Consider the following 21,547-nt stretch of genomic DNA (forward strand, 5'->3'; position numbering starts at 1 on the left):
ACCGCCCCCTCCCACCATCTAGTCACGCCCCTGTCCGGGATCTCCCGGACTTCAGCGCCTAAAAGTAGGCAAGTATGGTTTAATTGGGCGAAAGAAGATTTTCTATAGCTGCGCTAAGCCTATGATTGTTAAAAATACCCTTAAATCTGAACAAGCAAGCAGTATGCCTATTTACCAATATTAGTGGGGAACTTGCTGAGAATAACTAGGTTTCCTGTGCAAAGCAAAATATAGAATTTGCTGAAAGAGAGAAAAATCCCTACTTAAAAATATTTATGTTTTCTCTGATGATATTGCTAAACATTTTTAGCATTGTCATTGGCTTAGTGCATTCATCAGCAACACATAGTGGAAGCAATGCATGAAAATGCATTTATCAAATCATTAGTAGTTAATGATTAATGATAAATGTGCCCCCATGTAAATGTATAATATAATATAATTATATATAATATATTGCTAGCATATTTAAAGCAATGTAGATGTCTTTTGACAGAAGAATGGGATCGGACAGAGTGCTTTGGCCTTGGCTGTTTTCATTTGTCAATTTACCAATGTAAACATCATTCAGATATTTTTTTATCACACAGCACACTGGATTTGAGACATTTTGACATTCACCGACCTTTATAAAGTGCCAATAGGACTGGTTAGAAAACCCCCTATTGCCAGAATTTACAAACACAATACAGTTAGGGCGGCTGAGTGACAACTATTGCCGGAGAAAGCTAGCGAATGTTTTCGGCAGCAGGGGCTACCTCTGGTGAAGGCAGTGATGTTGCTTAGGTTAAACGCTTGATAGAGGGGGAGAAACTCTATCTCTGGCAAAAATGTGCGTTTCTCTCTTTAATAAATATAGCCCTTAAGTATATGCAAATATTATTCATTGTGTGACCAATCTGATCACATGACTTCCTGTATCCTCAGCTAATGGCCGATATTCCGACCATTCTGCTTATTTATTTAATACGCTTCAAGAAAAACTTTGCAGATCTATTAACTAAAAGCCTTGCACATACATTTTTTTTTCCTCAAGATGTAGCAATTATTCATGGACATCCTATAAAATAACTAAAACATTTATAATTTCACACAGATTATTACACATTTTTAGTGAATAATACAATTATTAGGGTTTAATACTAGCAGTTACTCATTTACCAGTAATAAACTGACTTTAATTGAATTCTGAGCAGTCACTTGACCATTCATGCTCTAATACAGTGTGTACTAGTATGAAATCATTCATATGCAGTAAAAAATATATTTAAGAGACCAGTTTATAATAATGTTATAAACTCAGTGAATATGCAGGCATTCATTATCAAAATAATTTTAGCATGCAAAACTTAGACACTACTACAATTTTTTTAAAGTGCAAATAACCATGAAAATAACAGGTCCATAATTAGAAATAAATATATTAGTCCCCCTATGCTGATATTTAAAGGCACAAACACCAAAAATCATACAGCCTGTTATATTTGTGTATATATTGATGTTAAAGTAGACAAGTCTTTCACCAATGTTTTGTTTTGATTGAAGGCTTAAATTGAAGCAGTCTGTCAGTTAAGTGCACATGTGGTGTATTCACACCGGAGGCAGCCATTTTGATTCCTAGTCCTGTGATTGCCGTTTAAAAAAAATCACAGTGTCTTAGTGATGCCACCGGTCCCAAGTGATGCTGCTTTCACAAAATGGCTGCCTCCAGTGTGTATAGACAAAAATTGCTCTTTGACCAGTAATCTCAGCTGCGGTCTGCAATGAAACAAAATAGTCGCCATTTTAGGATTGAAATTGTCATATTTTTATATTTAAATCATGGGGTGACGCCATTCACCCCATGAACGCTTTGATCATATAGTACATTGGAGTACAAGAAAGCTGGCAACTTTAGATTTTCTCACAGAAAAGCAGGCTAGACTTAAACTACTGAGCTGTAGTATATATAGAGATAGTTTTCTGTTTGAAAAAACTTCACAACATGTAATGTTCACATAACATACAACATCACTTGAGGTCTGCTGTAAGGCAAAATGGCTGCTTCCCTAATACTTACTTCAGTGATCCTCCTAATAAATATCAAATAACTATGTGAAAGCAAAATAATGAATTAAAATATAAAAATAATATATAAGTTATTGCAATGGATACATAGTTGCCTTTTAAATGAATTACTCAGTTCAGCATATAGCTTGGCCCAATAATGTTAGCAAAAAACTGTTATTTACCTATCCCTTTTCCTTCCTTTCTACCTTAAACATCTTGCTAGACCCATCATCAGGTGTCCGTTATGGACTAACATAACATTGTGTAGCTCAGTTGCCCGTTGTGTCAAATACAGACGTTCTCACTGCAATCATTCTTCCAGGAACAAAGTACTGAGACTTTCCAGTGGTTTGGATGATATTGGATCTATAAACTGGGAGATGCTTCTATGTCTGATTGGCTGCTGGCTACTCGTCTACTTTTGTGTCTGGAAGGGAGTTAAGTCTACTGGAAAGGTAAGAGAATAATTCCACTTTCAATAAACTCCTTAGGATAATGTCTTAGCCACCACCAGTACCTGTTGGTGAGGGGTCTCCCTTCCTCTGCATTGTTTGGTTTGGATACCATTGACGGACCTGACGGGCCAAGGTCAGGTTTAAGAAAGGCAGTGCTTAGCCTCTTACAAGTAGTCAACATATATGTTGGAAAGACCAAGGTTAACATCAGCTGGATAGTCTTAGGATTAGCCAGAATCCATTAGCTGATAAAAATATAATATTTTAGGCCATGTTGAGGTGATTTCAATGACAGAATAAAAAAAAATGTTATAGGGCAGGAAAGGCCAGGCTATTTGTGAGTCAGTTTTGGCTCATAGTTTGCCTCCGTATTACTGTAAGTCACATTGAGCCCACACTCAGTCTGTGTCATTGTGCATATGAGCTCTGTTGTCTAATACAAAGAACAAAAGCTGTCTGTATTTCTGTGTCCCAGTGAATATGCTGCATAATTCAAAGTTGCCATAATATTTGGGCTTGAGTATGTGTGAGACAAAGGTGTCCATACACTAGTTTTGCCTGTTGTGTAAGCTCTGCTTTAAAGTTTGCCTATCCTGTCACACAGTGGAAGCAGCCATTTTGCCAGCAGAACCAATATTCAGCCGAATTTGCTAGGAACTAGGCATGAGGTGTTCTCACTAGTTCACCGCAGATTCATAGACTGTTTTCTCGCCAATTTTGGTTCCTTTTTAAAGCTGCATCTTAGTAACCCCCAGGATTATAAGGTCATAGCAGCAATTCTCCTCAGTCTGTAACTTTCCATCCACAAGCAGCAAGCAAGGGTGGGCTAGCCAGACATGTTTGTGTCTGAAAGAGTCAAACAAGAGCGTAATTGAAGCATATTTACCGGACGAGCCTGTGTGTATCACACTTTTGGCTGAGAACAGAATGAAAGACTGACTCATTGTACCTGTTTAGTTAGAGATGGAAAGATACAAAATAAAAATGTTGCATGATGATTTTTGGATCTTTGCAGCTCCTCCTGCAAACTCCGTTCCTTGATTTCCAAATATGAGCACATATAACTGTTATTTATGTATTCGTTTGTTACAGAGTGAGTGCTATTTTAATCTTGTTTAGTACACGAGAAGCTTCATTTGCTTTATTGAATGGCAGGATTACAACAGGGTGACTTGCTGGCATGGCAGTTCTTCAGTCAGTGTTTTTGGCATCGTACCACACCGGGCAGTTGCTAATGTCAGACTCCTTACACAAACATATACTGTGCAGAACTAAGGAATTAACACATGGCTGATACAAGAAAATTCCACTTTCCTCTCAGATCAAACTGGAAGAGAGGAGAGATACGACTGCTAAATAAATGACCTCATAGAAGAGTCACAGTGCGGCTAAAAAGTCCTTTATTTAATGTATGTATTGTAAAATACATTGCAATCCATAGTCAGGTGCATTGTAGGCAAAGTAATTAATTATGGGTCATTCCAGCACCTTGGGAGTTACCAAGGACTTCCTTGTAACAGTCAGTTTGTGGATCAGGCTCTGTAAATTACCCTGAATGGAAAATTCCACTCCCTGATTTACAGAGTTTGACTCCAAAGGATTTGGGATAAATATTACATTATAGTTTCATTATCTCTGGTATGTAAGTGTGTGGAATTAATTCTCCAAATGGCAGGGGAAAAGAAATATCCATTCAGGATACAATTACAAGGTGATTTATCATTTGCAAAGGTTTATATCATACTTGCCTACTTTCGGCAAGTGTAGTCTGGGAGAGGGGCGTGACTAGAGGGCAGGAGGGGTGGGGCACAGCCAAACGCGTCATTTTGGCCCCGGTCCTGCGACAAACCGACATTTTCGACGCGGGGGCACGGCCAAAATAACTCGATTCACCGCAAATTGCGTAAATTAGGCTAGGCAGTTGCGGGATGCGGGAGACTTGCCTGCTCTCCCGGGAGTCTGAGAGACCGACCTGAATTTCGGGAGTCTCTCGGACATTCCGGGAGGGTTGGCATGTATGGTTTATATTCAGAATAGTTCTAATATTAGTTATTCATGGATAGTCCCCTGTTTGGGATTAGGTGAACTATAGTATTAAAATGGCTTTGAAATTATTATTTTTTTTATTTTTAAATAAAGTTATTTATTTTCTTCATTTTTTTTTGTTTAACTTTACCTACTTTTTTTTTTTAAACCGATGTGCCGTTCCAGTGCACATGCGCAAGTCAGCATGTATCAGGATGCCTATCACTGCCTTAAACAGTAGCAAAATTCAGATTGTCATAACTGATGCTTTACCTTTAATTTGGTGAAGCCAGCAGTACTTCTATCGCTCAGCAACAGTCAAACAATGATGAGGAATGCATGAGACTGTAAAGAAAGAGAATGCCCTTGAATTATCATTGTCAGTCTCTACGTATCCAATCATCCATCCCCTCTCTCCTGGGGCGACCTTAGCGGTGGCGAGAATGTAACCTGGGGCCGTGAACATAAGCGACAGGTGGTTGGAATAGGGATTCCGGCATTAGTCGGAAACTTAATCCAAAGATTTTGCCACCGAGCTAAGTAGAAGCTGAGGCTGACCGAGATTTCTTTAGTAGACAAACACTTGTGTACTTTGATCTGTTATATTTACATCCTGGACTGGAAAATTTGCATCACCAAGGAAGCTTGTAACACCAGACACTAAAGAACAACAGCCATAAAAACATTACAAGTAATATATAGATAACTTAGGTGTTAGTGTTTATGTGCAATAACTTGTATGACTTCCATTGCAGTGTTTTTTCAGTTGCCCCTGTTATACACCTGTCTGTATGCGGGTCCCATGGACTTGCAAGCCTTATTTAAAAGAGGGTAAAGCGTATAAATTAAAAGGCCCACCGCTGCAGCCGCCTCTCCTGTCAAAGCCCCGTGTTAATTTGTTTTTTTTCACTGTGGGCTGGTATATGTGGTGATATGTATTTATATATCAGGCAGCAAAATATAAAATACAGGCATTCTACGGAATGCTCAGATATTCTACGGAATGCTTAGACATTCTACGGAATGCTTAGACATTCTACGGAATGCCCAGGCATTCTACGGAATGCTCAGACATTCTACGGAATGCTCAGCCATTCTACGGAATGCTTAGGCATTCTACGGAATGCTCAGACATTCTACGGAATGCTCAACCATTCTACGGAATGCTTAGGCATTCTACAACGCCTCCCAAAGCATGGGAGGCGTTGTAGTGAATGATAGAATGCCTGGATTTCAGAGCTGTAACGTACGTCTGTAATATATATTACTACCGTCTGTACTAATATATAGTAAGCAGACAATCCAATAGTTATTTAGCGCGTAAGATGGCAAGGCAGAAACCATGTTGGCTCTTTGAACGCAGCAGCTAGGAGTAACGGCAGCTCATGATATTGAGCTTGTGCATACGTGAACAGTCTTTCCGGGAAGCCTCCCAACACATTTTTTTGTGCTGTGTGGGTTCAGCGGATCGCAGTCCTCTTGGAGTGAACATACTCTCGGCTATTGACGAAGGGTTGGGTTTATGAATGGAGGCCGTGAATGGCAGATTGAATGCCCTGGACTTTATCACCCTTTGACAAATCTGGAACATTCTTCTGAAAGCCTTTTGTATGTGAGCACACTGTTTGTTCAGCCGTGGCAGAGCCAGTCACACTCTCCGGACTCCTCTACTGAATAAGGGGGAGAGGGGTGGGGGGTGACATTAGAGGCTGCTGATTGAGAAATTGCCGGACAATGGTTATGTTCACCAGAAATGTGACAGAGTTGGGATGAAGGACACTGCTGTAAGAGGATGATTTAAGAAGGCATCTTTTCACCTTCCTGAAATTCATTCTTCTGCAGATAGAACTGTGCTCCTCATATTCTCTATTCCTCCAAGTACCAATTTCCTGCATGATTGAATTATCAATATAAGTGTGACAAGCTATATGGCTTTTCCTTTTTAGTACAACGGAGATTTGGGATAGGATTTCAGTCGGTCATCATTATCCAAGTTAGCCATTTATTTTGGTACAAGAAATCAGCATGTGACATGACTTACCTTGAATTCTGATGTGTCTAGATCAGTGTGTGACATTCCAGGTGTTGTGAAACTACAAGTCCCAGCATGCTTTGCCAATATATAGCAGCTTATTACTGGAAGGGTATGCTGGGACTTGTAGTTTCACAACACCTGGAGTGTCACAGGTTAGCCAACACTGGCCTAGATTACACAGTACTAGTGGGGATATATTCGTATAACTGTTATGTGTGTTTCACTGAGATGAAAGTGCCTATTGTATTAGCTTTTCTTCTGAGTGATGCCTCTGTATGAAGCTGCTTAGAAATGGGCAGGGCTAGAACCACCAATCTGTAGCCAATCAAAAGCTAGAAAATATACAGTGCGTGGCCAGCCCATAGATCTCTACACCTAAATGTAAACTCTAGTCATGTTTGGTTGTCAGTCCACGTTTTGATGATCTGATGCTCAGTTGTAGATGATTAAAAAAAAAAGATAAATTATAGTGTGTACCATTCAAAAATAAGTACTGTGAAATATTGCAGAGTTTATCAATTGGAGAAGTTATTTTGGGGCTATTTTGGCAGCTATATATGAACTCTATTCATAACATATGTTACAAGTTTAGTCCTCAAGAGCTGCCAACAGGTCATGTTTTCAGGATGTCTTTAATCACACTGACGATTTGTCCAATACAGTTGGAGTTTTTGCATATAAAACTCATCCAATTAGTATCCAATTCCAGCTGTTGTCGTAGTAACAAGCAATAATTAATTTATCATTTGTAAATTTGCGACACTTTACTTAGAGCTCTTAATTACTACAGTCAAATTACTACTAATAATTCTGTGGTAATTGAGATTGCATGCAGGGCAGATTGACACTAGCACCTAAAGAGTATTCTTTAATAAGAGAGTAGATCTTGTAATAATAATTATCCTGTCGTCCATTGACTGTCATGTAACAGGGATGGTTCATCTCTAAACCAAAAATCTATTTTTTTAGTGGCCCTTTAAATTGCTTATGAGCAACTGAATGACCTTTTTGAATGGGATTACAGTCTTTACTTGGTTTTTCATTTACTCATTACTTGTTAATGAATTTATGCTAATAATATATAAAATATATAATGAACTACCCATTCAGCGACCCATTACGTGAACGGATGCCCACTCAGCACATTTTCAAGAATGACTGCTATTTGTTGGACTGGCAGAATATGTTTGCTTATTCTAAGATCAAGCATGCCTCACTATAAGTACTGGAAGGTTACTTTTGCAATGAGTTAGTGATTGTTCTTTATACTCGGATGCTTTCTATTGCATGAGTGGATAGCCGATACTCAACGAGATTACCTTCTAATAGGTAATGAGTGTTCTCAATGGGGCAGATTTATCAAGCCTTCTAAAAAAAAAAAAAGTGGAGGTGTTGCCCATAGCAACCAATTATATTCTAGCTAACATTTTCAAGCATGTACTGTAACTGGATAAATAATAGCTATTATTAATATAATAGCTATTATATTGATAATAGATTAATAATAAATAACCAGTGTCAGCATCAATTGTATTAGGAGAGGAATATCGTGAGCGAAAAGATAGAGAATAGGAGATATGGGACAGGGGAAAAAAGCAAGGCCCGGTAAACTCTTTAAACATAGTTGGTAGCACTATTGAAGAAGCTAGGAATAGTCCCTGAAGCTGGAAACTTCATATATATTACAAAGGGATAATACAAAGGAAAATATAGCTGGTTTAAGGGCTTTTAACATTCAGTGCCTGATTTACAGTCAGAGATAAGTCATTTGGGTAACACTGTTGCTTAGTGGTTAGCACTTCTGCCTCACAGCACTGGGGTCATGAGTGTGATTCCTGACCATGACCTTATCTGTGTGGAGTTTGTATGTTCATGTGGGTTTCCTCCTGGTGCTCCAGTTTCTTCCCACACTCCAAAAACATACTAGTATGTTAATTGGCTGATATTAAATAGTCTCTCTGTCTGTGTCTGCGTGTATATTAGGGAATTTAGACTGTAAGCTCCAATGGGGCAGGGATTGATGTGAGTGAGTTCTCTGTACAGCGCTGTGGAATTAGTGGCGCTATATAAATAGCTGATGATGATTATTTGTGCCACAGGAAAATGGGACTTGCATAGTATTTGTACTTTGTCCACTGGGAGAGGCAGGTCAGGGGCATACATATGTAAGATTAGTAAAGTAACGATGACACGATTTTGACCTGCACGTATCTTTAAGATACACCTTTCAGGAGTTGTACCTTTTGTGCCACCCACAGGTCCGGTGCAAGTTTCTGAAGATAGGTGTAACTCAAAATACAGATATAAGTGTACAGATTCATGTTTGCATGTACACATATTTTGCAAAAAACCTCAATCTTTTTTTCAACCTTACTAACTTATATCTGTGACTATTAGTGATTGTTCGTTGGTCAGTGAGACTGCCTCCTCGTGTCATCATGGTAATCTTATTCAATAAGTAGTCTTTAGCCGGCTGAATGAGATTGGCCACCTAATTCCTCATCTCCACAGACTGACCACGTAATAAACAGACTTCATTCATCTCCGAGGAACGACCTTTCTCTCAATGAGATTGCTTCAACCCTGATTCATTGTCGCCAATTTCGTACCATAACTTTATAACAAGAGATTGTCCTGTTATTCAGTGAGTGTCTACTGGGCAAGATTATTTTATAATAAATAGAAGGTGGAGCACAAATCTAAAAACTTCACACCTGACCAACTGGGGGATTAAACTAAAGCAAGTGTGGCAGATATTGCTAGATTTCATTGATGATAGTCAAATGAAAACCACTAAAACACAGGATCAGGGGCTATATTTAATAAACTGCGGGTTTGAAAAAGGGGAGATGTTGCCTATAGCAACCAATCAGATATTAGCTTTCATTTATTTATTGCATTCTACAAAATGACAGCTAGAATCTGATTGGTTGCTATAGGCAACAGCTCCCCTTTTTCAAACCCGCAGTTTAGTAAATATACCCCCATGTATTTTTTGCAATTAGCTTAGTACTAAGCTTGTACTGTGCTCTTAAGATTACACATTGCTAAAAATCATGATTTTAAATGTTGACCAGGTAATCAGTAACTCTGAAATGTATCGGGTAAGCTTACATGCTAAGTTTGTATGGATTTTTCTCAGTATGTTATTTACACTGCAAATGTATGCTTATATTATACTTATAACCAGTGGTCAAAGTGGAAGTTTAGAAGTGGCGATATGGAAAATGTAAATTAATGGAATTTGATAGTTTTACAATGAAGGCAGTAGAAGTGGTGAGGCATTCCAACGTATACTAGCCCACCTCGAACACTACTTATAACTGTAGAGCTTGGAATAATAAACTAGACATTTGGGGTATATTTACGCGTGCATGATTGCAGATTTGAAAAAGTGGAGATGTTGCCTATACCAGCCAATCAGATTCTAGTTATCATTTACTTAGTGCATTCTACAAAATGACAGCTGAAATCTGATTGGTTGCTATAGGCAACATCTCCACTTTTTCAAACCCGCAGTTTAGTAAATATACCCCCTTTTGAGTTGTCTTGTCAGATTTTCTATCAGCTCGCCATTGTTCACCCTTGTTATACAGCTGAACTAAGATTAAGAAAATAAAAATGCTTCAGAGCACTAATGAGACTTGTTTTTCTTCTAGATTGTCTACTTCACAGCCACGTTCCCTTACGTTGTCCTGTTGATCCTTCTTGTTCGTGGTGCCATGTTGCCGGGTGCTACTGAAGGCATCATTTACTACCTTAAACCCGACTGGTCTAAGCTTGGGACTGCCCAGGTAAAATCACGATAAAATTGACTTCTCTTTTACAATTCATGATTATAATTACTTGCTTAGCTCCCCAATGCTCTCCTGGTGTGACAGACAGCTTTTGGCCAACCTCCCGGAAAAAAGTCTTGACCCTAACTTCTCAGGTAGCAGCCTCTGTCTCTGTAGCCCAATCCTTTATGCTGCAGCAAATTATATTTCGGGTTTAAAACATTAGGCACAGTATTCATGGAAGTTGCTTTTAAATCACTGAATTGACTGTGCTGAGAAAGTGGTTAGAACGACATGCATTCAAGTTTAATTTTTCACCCTATAGCAGTTAGTTGGCTCACTGAACAGGAACATACGTAGATCCATAGACTTTTTAATGAGGAAGTTCAATAATTAAAAAGCTGGACACAGTGTACCGCTGAGAAGGTATTCTAAGAACAAAGGAATAAATAACTGGCCTAGCATCCTATCCATGTTTGGACAATTACATTATGTGCTCCCGTCTTTTCTCTCGTTAGGTGTGGATTGATGCTGGAACACAGATCTTCTTCTCTTATGCCATAGGACTCGGAGCCCTGACAGCGCTGGGCAGCTATAACCGTTTTAACAATGACTGCTACAAGTAAGAGGATACAGTGCTGAATAATAAATGAAACTAATTTGTGACTATCGTATATATGTGTAGAGTTTTCCCTTCTGGTAACATAAAAATGTTTTTTTTTTCCCATTGATGAGAGATGCCTCACTCAGAAATTATATGATAATGTGGTAAAGTTTTATTTGGGGAAGTGTAGCCACGGGTGTTACTGCCAGGACGGTTCCCCTTAGAACAATGCCAGTGACTCCCTCCAAATATATGATCTGTAGTAGCAACCAGCACTTGTGGTCAAGGGGAGAAAACTCCATCTGCCCCTTTGAATGCGAGTAAATATAACTCTCTCAACCAGAGTTGCGCAAGTGTGTACAGGGCCATTGGTACTGAGAGGTTCCATCCTCATGATGAAGCCTTACTTTTGTAAATGGAAGGCATTGACATCTATCAGATACAAATCAAGACTCTTCTTGCAGGGTCTAGGAATGGTGAAAAGACATACATGCCAACACTCACAGAATGTCGGGGAGACTCCCGAATTTCGGCTAGGTCTCCCGGAATCCCGTGAGAGCTGGCGATTCTCCCGCATCTGCCCACTTCACTAAATTAGAGTCGGCATGTGTGGGTGGAGGGGGCGGGGCTTTGCGATTTGTGTCATTCTGGCCCCGCCCCAGTGATGTAATGCTTGTATGGGGTCTTTTTACCACTGTAAAAAGACCCAAAACAGGCATTACTCACCGGGGCGGGGCCAAAGTGATGCAATTTGCAAAGCCCCACACATACACCCCTCGTGCCCTCCAGGATCTCCCGGATCCGGCCAACATAAGGTTGGCAAGTATGGTGAAAAGACCGGTTTGTGTAGCCCAGCTTGTCAAGTATTGCCTGAAAATAAAATCCCTAAAAAAATGGATGTGTCAGTCCATGTCTCTGAAATGGTCTACCATAGATTCCTATCTGTGCATCTGCATTGCTTTTCACTGCAAACTAACACCATTTCAGCATTGCATTAGCTTACCTACAGGGTCCACTGAAGCCAGAAAGGCTTTGCATGATCCCCTGCTGGGTCAGACCGTACACGCGTGTGCGTTAGGCTACCGTTGAAGACATAAAATACTTTGGGGTATATTTACTAAACTGCGGGTTTGAAAAAGTGTAGATGTTGCCTATAGCAACCAATCAGATTCTAGCTGTCATTCTGTAGAATGTACTAAATAAATGATAACTAGAATCTGATTGGTTGCTATAGGCAACATCTCCGCTTTTTCAAACCCGCAGTTTAGTAAATATACCCCTTTGTGTACGAAGGAGTTCTCGGCTGGGGCTCCATGAGCAGCCCGTCATAGTAAATAGCTCCACAATGGTAAATAGACCCCTATATCTTTAATATTTTCAAAATAAAGCTTGGTAAAATTCCCTGTCATACGCTATTGCTGCTTAATAATGAAGTGTGTGTTTGCTATATATATGCTGTGAATGGCTGACTGTCTTAGAACGTTAAGTGTATGTTTCTGATTTTTGTAATTATCAGTTCTGTAAAAAAGAAACTGTCCTTGTTGTGATATAAATAAATATATTCAAATTTTAGATTACTAAATTTTAAATGCACGATTACATTAAATCATCATGAATAAGGCTTTTCTCTTTTTCCTACAAGTCTATAATCAAAGCAAATAGCATAGTACTGATTAAATGTGATTTTAGAAAAGGTTAGAAATGTTCAGTTTTATAGTATTTTTTTTTTAATCCTGTTTCTCGGTTGATTTAGGTACAAAAGGCAGCTATAGCAGCAAAATGTCCTATTCTATTTCTGTAACCTGCGTGAACATTAGGCAAGCATTGGTTTACCTCAGTAGACCGGGAGTTGTTTTTGCATCCTGGAAGATGTTTTTCTTGCTCAATAAATGCACGTACTATGTACTATGTAGTATTCATCCCCTGTGTAGTTGTGTGGGCAGAGGATCAGCACATACAGTACTGAGAGCAGAATGTAAGAAATTTAGAATCTCTCGGGGTAAACTTGTTGTTCAGTCTCCTGCCAAATTCAAGGCATTTGTGATAAACACCCATATCCACTCTAAGCACCCGTGCACCCAAAAAGACAGTAGGCCAAATGCTGCGAATCCCATCTTGTTTCCACAAAAATGATTAATTATAGTTTTCTGCCCTCGAATTTAAAGCAACATTACCTAAACACAGTGGAGGCAGCCATTTTCTGGGCTGTGACAATGCTCCTGAGAATGCAACCCATCAATTCACTAGGCACAGATGACGTTAGTGAAGTGGTTCATGGAAACATAGAATTTGACGGCAGATAAGAACCGCTTGGCCCATCGAGTCTGCCTATTTTTTAACCTATGGTAACCGTAAACCCTATTTGATCCTTAGTTCTTTGTAAGGATATTCTTATGTCTATCCCAAGCATGTTTAAATTGCTCTACTGTATTAGCCTCTACCACCTCTGATGGGAGGCTGTTCCACTTATCCACTACTCTGTGTGGTAATTTTTCCTCACATTTCCTCTGAACTTACTTCCCTCCAATTTCACTGTATGTCCTTGTGTTGAAACTGGAGGGAAGTAGATTCAGAGGAAATCTGAGGAAAAAGTACTTCACAGAAAGGGTAGTAGATAAATGGATTTGGCTCCCATCAGAGGTGGTAGCGGCTAATAAAGTTCAGGTTCATCCTACAAAATGGCTGCCACTACTGGCCTCATTTTAAATGGGAGAGTAGTTTTGGTATTGCTGTGCCCCTGGCCGGTCGAGGTATTGGGCGGAGGAAGGGTTTTCATTGCACAGTAAGCGCCTAGCTTTGCAGAGCAGTTCAAAAACAAGATTTAATTTTGTGGAACAAGACTATTGAATTGAGGTACAGTGGTAGAGTGGGTGCAATTATAGGGTCCGTCCTTGCTGTCCGAGGGGCGAATGGACTTCTCGGCTCCGCAAAATTACCTGATTTGTTTGCGGCAGCTCTGAGCAGACAGATATCGAGACTCACGGTACCTTATAGTTGCGCTTAGGGTGAGAAGTGCATTTGTAAGCGCAGTCATCCTAAGACAAAGCAAACCATCAAAATTCCAAAAGCACCATTAAGAGAGTCCCAATGTCCTCTTACTGTCATTATTAACTTCTTAAGCCATAAGTGAGGCTGAACCAAGCGGTAATTGAGGAGAAAAGTAGATACGTTTTGTTTAATGAAAGGGGTGACGGTGAAGTGGTCGGAGGTTGGACTATCGATGTGATGTTTATGTTCCCGCACAGTACCACACTTGAGACATTTCCACTCCTAGGTCTACTTCTTGGTTGTGGAAGAGTCCCCCCCGTCCCCCCCCCCGGAGCGTAGAGTCGCTGTGCACATTGATGTGTGCAGGGTGGATCGTATCAGCGCCCCGTGCAAAAGTATTGTGTTTTTCTGTGCATCGAGTGCGAGTCACAAGTGAGTCAGTAGGAGGTGTACACTTTTTTATGTTTGGGGGGGAAATCAATTAGCCGCGAGGAGTCTCTGGAACGTCCGCAAGACTCTTTACGATGGAGGTTTGACAGAAATCTCCCCCCACTTTCCTCGGACCCCGTAGAGGTACGAGAGAAAATGATTGGAGATTTCTACCGTAATTGTTGGAAATTTGCACGGTGCAATGGCGCCACATCACCAGCAATTGAATCTCCTCCTTTAAGTGTTAGAATACATAAGCAAGGGCAGTGGGGGATTTCATCTGATCGGATACCCGCTGTAGACCAGCTTTGCTGATTAAATGATGAACCAGAAGCTCAAACACTATCACAGACTTCTGTTTGCTGGGCAGTGGGTCTATAGTACTTCCCAGAACAGGATATATTTTTAGTTTCTGCTAGCTATACTGTATGTAGTATTTGTAGAGTATGGTTTTATATCTAAATGAACGAATATTTTGGAGAAAATCCTACACTCGCCCATGGAATATATACTTATATTATATGGGATAGCTTATTTACCTCAATAGCATGTGCTTCAAAAAAAATAGCCAGCTTACTTATTACTACACGCAGTAGATGGTAGTTGTATCTATTGCTTTGACAGTATGAGTCAGAGCCACTGAGTGAATGGAACAAATGGTCGTAACTGCTGTGTACGGCTCCTGTACATGCAGAGAACCTGCACACACAGTAATCCCAAATCAGTGCAATCGTGAGAGAAGCAGTAACTTAACATTTTAATTTCGGAACATTGATTACCAGTGACTAACCTATGTTTAAATACATAGGATAAAAGCAAGGTAACAGCTGTCCTTATGATAACTTAAGGATCAGGTAACATACTTGAAATTATGGCTAAATCTGCCCATACAGTGGCGGAACTACCATTGGTGCATCGGGGCCCATGAAGATAATGGGGCCCCTGCACAGGGGACTGGCAAGCCGGGGGCCCCGGTTTCTTCCTCCCTGCTTCCCTGCACCGGGGCCCACAGCTGGCTAGTTCCGTCTCTGTGCCCATATATTTAGTATGGTCAACCATGTGACATTTAGAGAGCCATTTTGCAAGTGAAATTGTTTTCAGTAGTGAAGCTTAGTAGATAACGCCCCAAAACTTCAAGCAACTAGGGAGGAGCTTCACGCAGAAAAGAGGAGTGGCTTATTTATGTGACCCGCAGCTCCATATCTAGGGAAGATAAAGTACCTGTGAATTCAAATGTATCACAGTTTAGGTCCAACTTGGCATAGACCAAAAAACAAAGTGCCAGAATTTATGAAAAGTCTCAGCTAAGTTTTTTTCTTTTAATAAGTATGGAACATTTTTACCTATAACTTAAATGCTGCAAAGTTTTTGCACAGATGAAATGTGTGCCCGTTTCTATAAATGACTAATAACCGATCACAGAATACCAGAGAAGGAACATAAAGAGTGGGAAGAGACAAATAAAAACATATATGGCTAGAATTATATGTGAGTAATTCAGTATTGAATCAGAAAGCATTAAATCATTGCAGGCCCCCTTTAACGTTGTTTCTGACAGTAGGGTTATACAGCGAGATTGATGGCTGGCCGGAACAGCTGCTGTAAGCTTAGACCTGAGAGCTGGGGCTGAATAACACCTCAGCTGTTGTGTGTAATGTAGATCATAGGACGGCTGTGTCCACGCGGTGTCGGCATGGCTCCTGCCGACCGTTCAGTTCCCTCCTCGTGGTGATTCTCAGCTCAACCCCTGATCACTCCCCCAGGCCCTCTCTGTACCTCCGGGGCTGATGTCACCTTCTAAGGTTATATATAGGTCTGGAGGGAGAACGCTCCCAGCTTTGCCCATTCTCATCGACTTTCAACCGTTCATGAAATGAGCATAAAACCGTTATTCTCCTCTAGCCAGCAATAAATTATAACAAAGGACCTGATTCATTAAGGGAAGTTAAGTAAAAAAAAATTGAGTAAGTAGTCTCCTGAACAAAACCATGTTACAATGCAAGGGGTGCAAATTAGTTTTCTATTTTGCACATAAGTTAAATACTGTCTGTTTTTAATGTAGCACACAAATATCAACTTTAAATTTCAGTGTACAAATAAGCTATCAAGTATTTGTGTGCTACATGAAAAAACAGTCAGTATTTAACTTATGTGCAAAATAGAAAACTAATTTGCACCCCTTGCATTGTAACATGGATTGGTTCAGGAGACTACTTACTCAATTTTTTTTTACTTAACTTTCCTTAATGAATCAGGCCCAAAGAGATTATTTACTCAAGAGGTGATTACCAAACTAACTATACCTTGTGACTTTGTAAAAGTAATTGCAAATAACCAATAAAAAAAAAAAACAACTACAATGGAGGCAACAGAATTTTAAAGCTATGTTCTTGCCCATACATGGCGGTGGCAGCCATTTTGTGAGCTGAAAAAAACATTCATCTTGTCAAATGAATAGGAAGCACTGACATCGCCTCAGGGATGTCACAGATTTGTAGTGAATTGACAGCCTGGATTGATCTGGTCAACCCAGCCTATTGTTAATAGGTCTGCAATCCAGCACAGGGAATATTAATCTCAGGTACAAGGGTGGCTTTGTTGTTAGATCTAATAATATTTAAAAATCACAATATTTGTGTGCATATATAGGGGTATATTTACTAAACTGCAGGTTTGAAGTGGAGATGTTGCCTATAGCAACCAATCAGATTCTAGCTTTCATTTATTTAGTACATTCTACAAAATGACAGCTAGAATCTGATTGGTTGCTATAGGCAACATCTCCACTTTTTCAAACCCGCAGTTTAGTAAATCTAGCCCATAATGTTTATAGTAGTTTGTATAAGGAATTTGAGGCTATCTAGCAGGAAGCAGCCACCTCAGGCATACCCCTAATCGCATACAGTATATACATTGAAATAATGTCATGTAAAGGTATGTACATGATCTAACCCACTTTAACCCTCTTTATTCTCAGAGATGCCTTTGTCCTCGCACTAATTAACAGTGGGACCAGTTTCTTCGCTGGCTTTGTGGTTTTCTCCATTCTCGGATTTATGGCGAATGAGCAGGGGGTGGATATTTCAAAAGTGGCTGAATCGGGTGAGTATCTTCTGGTAACCTTTCCATAAAAAATATTTTTACATTAGGAGCGTATGCTTAAAACAAAACCTCTTATATTACCCTTGAATAGAGAGGCTCAAAAATTTCAAACTGGTTAGAAATTCCTTCGAACGTCACAGATTAGATCAGGCCTGTCCAACATGTGGCTCTCCAAGTGTTGTGAAACTACAAGCCCCAGCATGCTTTGCCGGTAGACAACCAGTTGATAGCTGGAAGAGCATGCTGGGACTTGTAGTTTCACAACACCTGGAGGGCCGCAGGTTGGACAGGCCTGGATTAGACGGCTGAGGTTATGTTCGCTGACCACGGTGCAATCTCCAATTGACCACGATTGGTATTGGTGGTACAATATTTGCAGTTTGCATTAGCCAATCACATTAGAGGTTCACATTCATGTTACAATGAGTCTTTTTACATATTCTTATTTTTAAATCCTATTTATATAAGATTTTTAAGTAATAAAAAAGTATTTTACCATTATTTTCATTCAAGCTGTGAACGCTACTGTGTACAAAATTCACAGTTTACCATCCAAGTTTCTCCATTGACCATTGAAAACAGCTAAAATTCATCAATTTAACTTTGAATACGGGTGAACGGGCTCAAATGTGGTCGAACCCATTTGACTGAATTTTTATCTAATCGATTAAAAATATGAGAAATTTCTGCAAATTGTTGAGATTTTGTACCAATTCGAAGGGCTGGTTCCAGAAACAATTCACAGCCAATACCAGCCCCCTCTACCCTTCAATATCTTCCAGCCAAGTGTTAACGTACCGTGATACCTCAGCATTGTTTTACCAAAATGAAACACCTATCGTGCTTGTCTGATATGTTTGTCTGTGAGGATGAAAGAAACCTAACAACAGAATGACTAATGCAATCACTAAAGACATTCCCTATGTATATTCTGTGCACAGGGCCGGGCTTGGCTTTTATCGCATACCCCCGAGCAGTGAGCTTGATGCCAGTGGCGCCTCTCTGGTCCGCTCTGTTCTTCTTTATGCTGCTTCTCCTCGGCTTGGACAGCCAGGTAAGTTTTCATGTGTAGAATTGACGGAGGATGGTCCATGGTTAGGATTTGTGTTGTACCCAGGAGGCACTTTATAATGGACACATCACCTCCACACAGTGGAAGCAGACATGTCGTGAGATCAACCAAACTTTGAAGGACGCAGCCTATTAATGCACTAGAGGGTATATATACTAAACTGCGGGTTTGAAAAAGTGGAGATGTTGCCTATAGCAACCAATCAGATTCTAGCTGTCATTTTGTAGAATGCACTAAATAAATGATAGCTAACACCTGATTGGTTGCTATAGGCAACATCTCCACTTTTTAAAACCCGCAGTTTAGTAAATATACCCCTAGGTGCTAATGACATCACTGAGACAGCAGGTACAAAAACCTGCTAATTGCTATATTTGAAAAGTTTATTTTTAGCACCTAAAACAACATTTTATCATTTTAGCACAGAGAAGACACATAGCACACAGATCGTTCTTTACAGAGCGTATTAACTGTCTGTATACGTCTATCCATATGTCATTTTAACACGGCTCCTGAGTGCTCCCTTACCGACAGAGCAGGGAATATACTGCATAACGCCAATTGTGCGGTACTGAAAATAGCTTTATGTCTCGCTGCAGTTTGTGGGTGTGGAGGGATTCATCACCGCCATTCTGGACTTGCTCCCAGTCCGCTATTATTTCCGCTACCAGCGAGAGGTCGCTGTGGCAATCTGCTGTACGGTCATGTTCCTTATTGACCTCTCCATGCTGACAGAGGTAGGTTAAAACAAGATGTCTATATATTACCGGGATATGCTTTGTATTCATTGACTGTTGGACAATCCACTGTAGAATTGCATTTTAAAAAACAGCCGGGAACTTGACCGTAGTTCAGACAGTATTCAAATCCAAGCGGATCTCAAGATGCATTTCGATTAGAACCTGGGTGTAAATACACTCTGCCTAAACTGTACTTGTTATATGTAGACTGACAGAGCAGACTGTAGGATACGCATAAGCGTATGTACAATATAAGGTCACATCAGAATGTGTACAAAAATATATTCTAACTTAAATGGACGACTAGTAATTATTTTAATTTTTTTTACATTCAATACATACATCAACTAGTTACATGTAGCTTTTAAAACAATTACTATACCGGTCAGTCATCACTATCAGTCGGTACTTACTACTGCCCTCTAGCTGGTGCAAATGGTACTGCTGAAACCAAGTGTACTTACCAGAAACCCAGGACTTGAGTCGGCTGCATCTGCTTCGTAACGCCCTTGGCACAGTCTTGTGTACATTAGTTGACTCCCTTTCCACCCCCGTCACGGCCTTCAAGTCGTAAGTGTCCTTTTCATTCGGACACAAATTGCGTTCATTAGCTTAAGGTCTGTTAAGCTAATGAATGGCAGGCGCAGAGCTGTTTAACGCAAATGGACATATTTCCGAACATGATTCAGGCACAGAGTGATCAGGTCCTGGCTTATGGCAAAATACCTATATAGAGTGACAGACTATGTTCAAATACGTTGTTAATTTCAGACAACACAGCTTCCATTTTACATACAATCTCCGGCTACTGAAAAACACTTCTGCTTTCAATTTCTACCTTTATTTAAGCAAAAGTATCTGCTTTAATCAATCTAGACCATAGACTAGGTGAAGACCTATTTCTAAGACTGGGTACACACTACAGTGTTATCAGACTATTATCCATAGATCTCTACGGAGTCACCATCCTTTTTTTTTTTTAATCGTTGGTGAAATCGGTAAGGACATCACATCGGGAGAAACTTTGTATAGCGTGTACCCAGCCTAAGGCAAAATAGACAAAACAATTTTCACTTTTTAGAACAATTGGCTTTTTAAACGATTACTTCCATTTACAATTACAGCACATGTTGCAATCACATTGTTTTTTTTAAGAAAATGGAAAGATGTCTTCATATATTATAACATTGTCAGACTTGTTGCACGACTAGAAAACAAATTTACATATCAGTGTTGGGAGTATGTGTGACCTCGGTGAGCACTTTAACTAGAGGCAAAGGATAGGGAGCCACAAGACTTATTATCCTGCTCGTTCACACTGGAAGACAAGATTAACTTCAGGTCGCTGAAAACGGCAGGTTCCTCTTTCAGCGCATGGAAACTTCACACACATTAGCATGTGAGAGAGAAGCAAAGTTTATTATAGGAAACAATATTCTCTGTGGGCGCTCTACTTTGTCAGTGGTTTGAGTATAGTTTGACCGCGGTTAGTGTCAAATGCTTTAACGGTGCTGATATGTGAAAAGAGCATACAATGGAACAGGGAAATATCAACAAGGATATACATTAGCCCGGTCCTTGTGGAACATGAACTTGTAAACAATAAATGAGTAATAATTACTGTCTAATGAACTCTTTAAGAGTCACATGAAGCAGGATGCTTATCTGATCACGGTGTTTCTTGTAAATTGTTATTTCACAACCAGCGTTTCCTAGTCAGTTCAGCAAATATAGAACAAGAGTAAAAGAAGGAAGTCGTTCTAGGGTTAAATAACATTACATTACACATAATATTGCACGTATGCTGCTTTCTCCGCAGGGCGGGATGTACGTTTTCCAGCTGTTTGACTATTACTCCGCCAGTGGGATGACCCTCTTGTGGCAGACATTCTGGCAGTGCGTGGTCGTTGCCTGGGTGTACGGTAAGTCTGTAGTCGTCACGCCAAGAAGATTTCATGTTTGAGATAGTTCATGACCTCACTCTACTCTCCAGAAGCTTGAGTGCAGGAGGAAGCGCTCAGCGACGCTGGTCACCTGCGTTCACACCTGATTTATCGCTGCAGGTGAACTGTGTCACAGCACAATCTCTCCTGCGATTATTCATAATCATCAGCTATTTATAAGACGCCACTAATTCCGCAGCGCTGTACAGAGAACTCACTGATATCGGTCCCTGCCCCATTGGAGCTTACAGTCTAAATTCCCTAACACAGACACGGGTCAATTCAATAGCAGCCAATTAACCGACTAGTACTGTGTTGGCTAACCTGTG

The 21,547-nt window shown here is 40.1% G+C and overlaps 1 protein-coding gene across 1 annotated transcript in view; it reads left to right on the forward strand.

The window, feature by feature from the left end:
* The window catches only part of SLC6A8 (solute carrier family 6 member 8), a 53,534-nt gene that overhangs the window by 23,809 nt on the left and 8,178 nt on the right, over positions 1 to 21,547 (forward strand). The window contains exons 4-10 of the mRNA XM_075184968.1: positions 2,372 to 2,504; positions 10,224 to 10,358; positions 10,859 to 10,962; positions 17,339 to 17,463; positions 18,405 to 18,517; positions 19,135 to 19,272; positions 21,095 to 21,197. Of these exons, the coding sequence (XP_075041069.1) occupies positions 2,372 to 2,504; positions 10,224 to 10,358; positions 10,859 to 10,962; positions 17,339 to 17,463; positions 18,405 to 18,517; positions 19,135 to 19,272; positions 21,095 to 21,197 (851 nt within the window). The remainder of the gene's footprint in view (positions 1 to 2,371; positions 2,505 to 10,223; positions 10,359 to 10,858; positions 10,963 to 17,338; positions 17,464 to 18,404; positions 18,518 to 19,134; positions 19,273 to 21,094; positions 21,198 to 21,547) is intronic.

This window comes from Mixophyes fleayi, chromosome 9 (assembly GCF_038048845.1).
Source record: "Mixophyes fleayi isolate aMixFle1 chromosome 9, aMixFle1.hap1, whole genome shotgun sequence".
NCBI lineage: Eukaryota > Metazoa > Chordata > Amphibia > Anura > Limnodynastidae > Mixophyes > Mixophyes fleayi.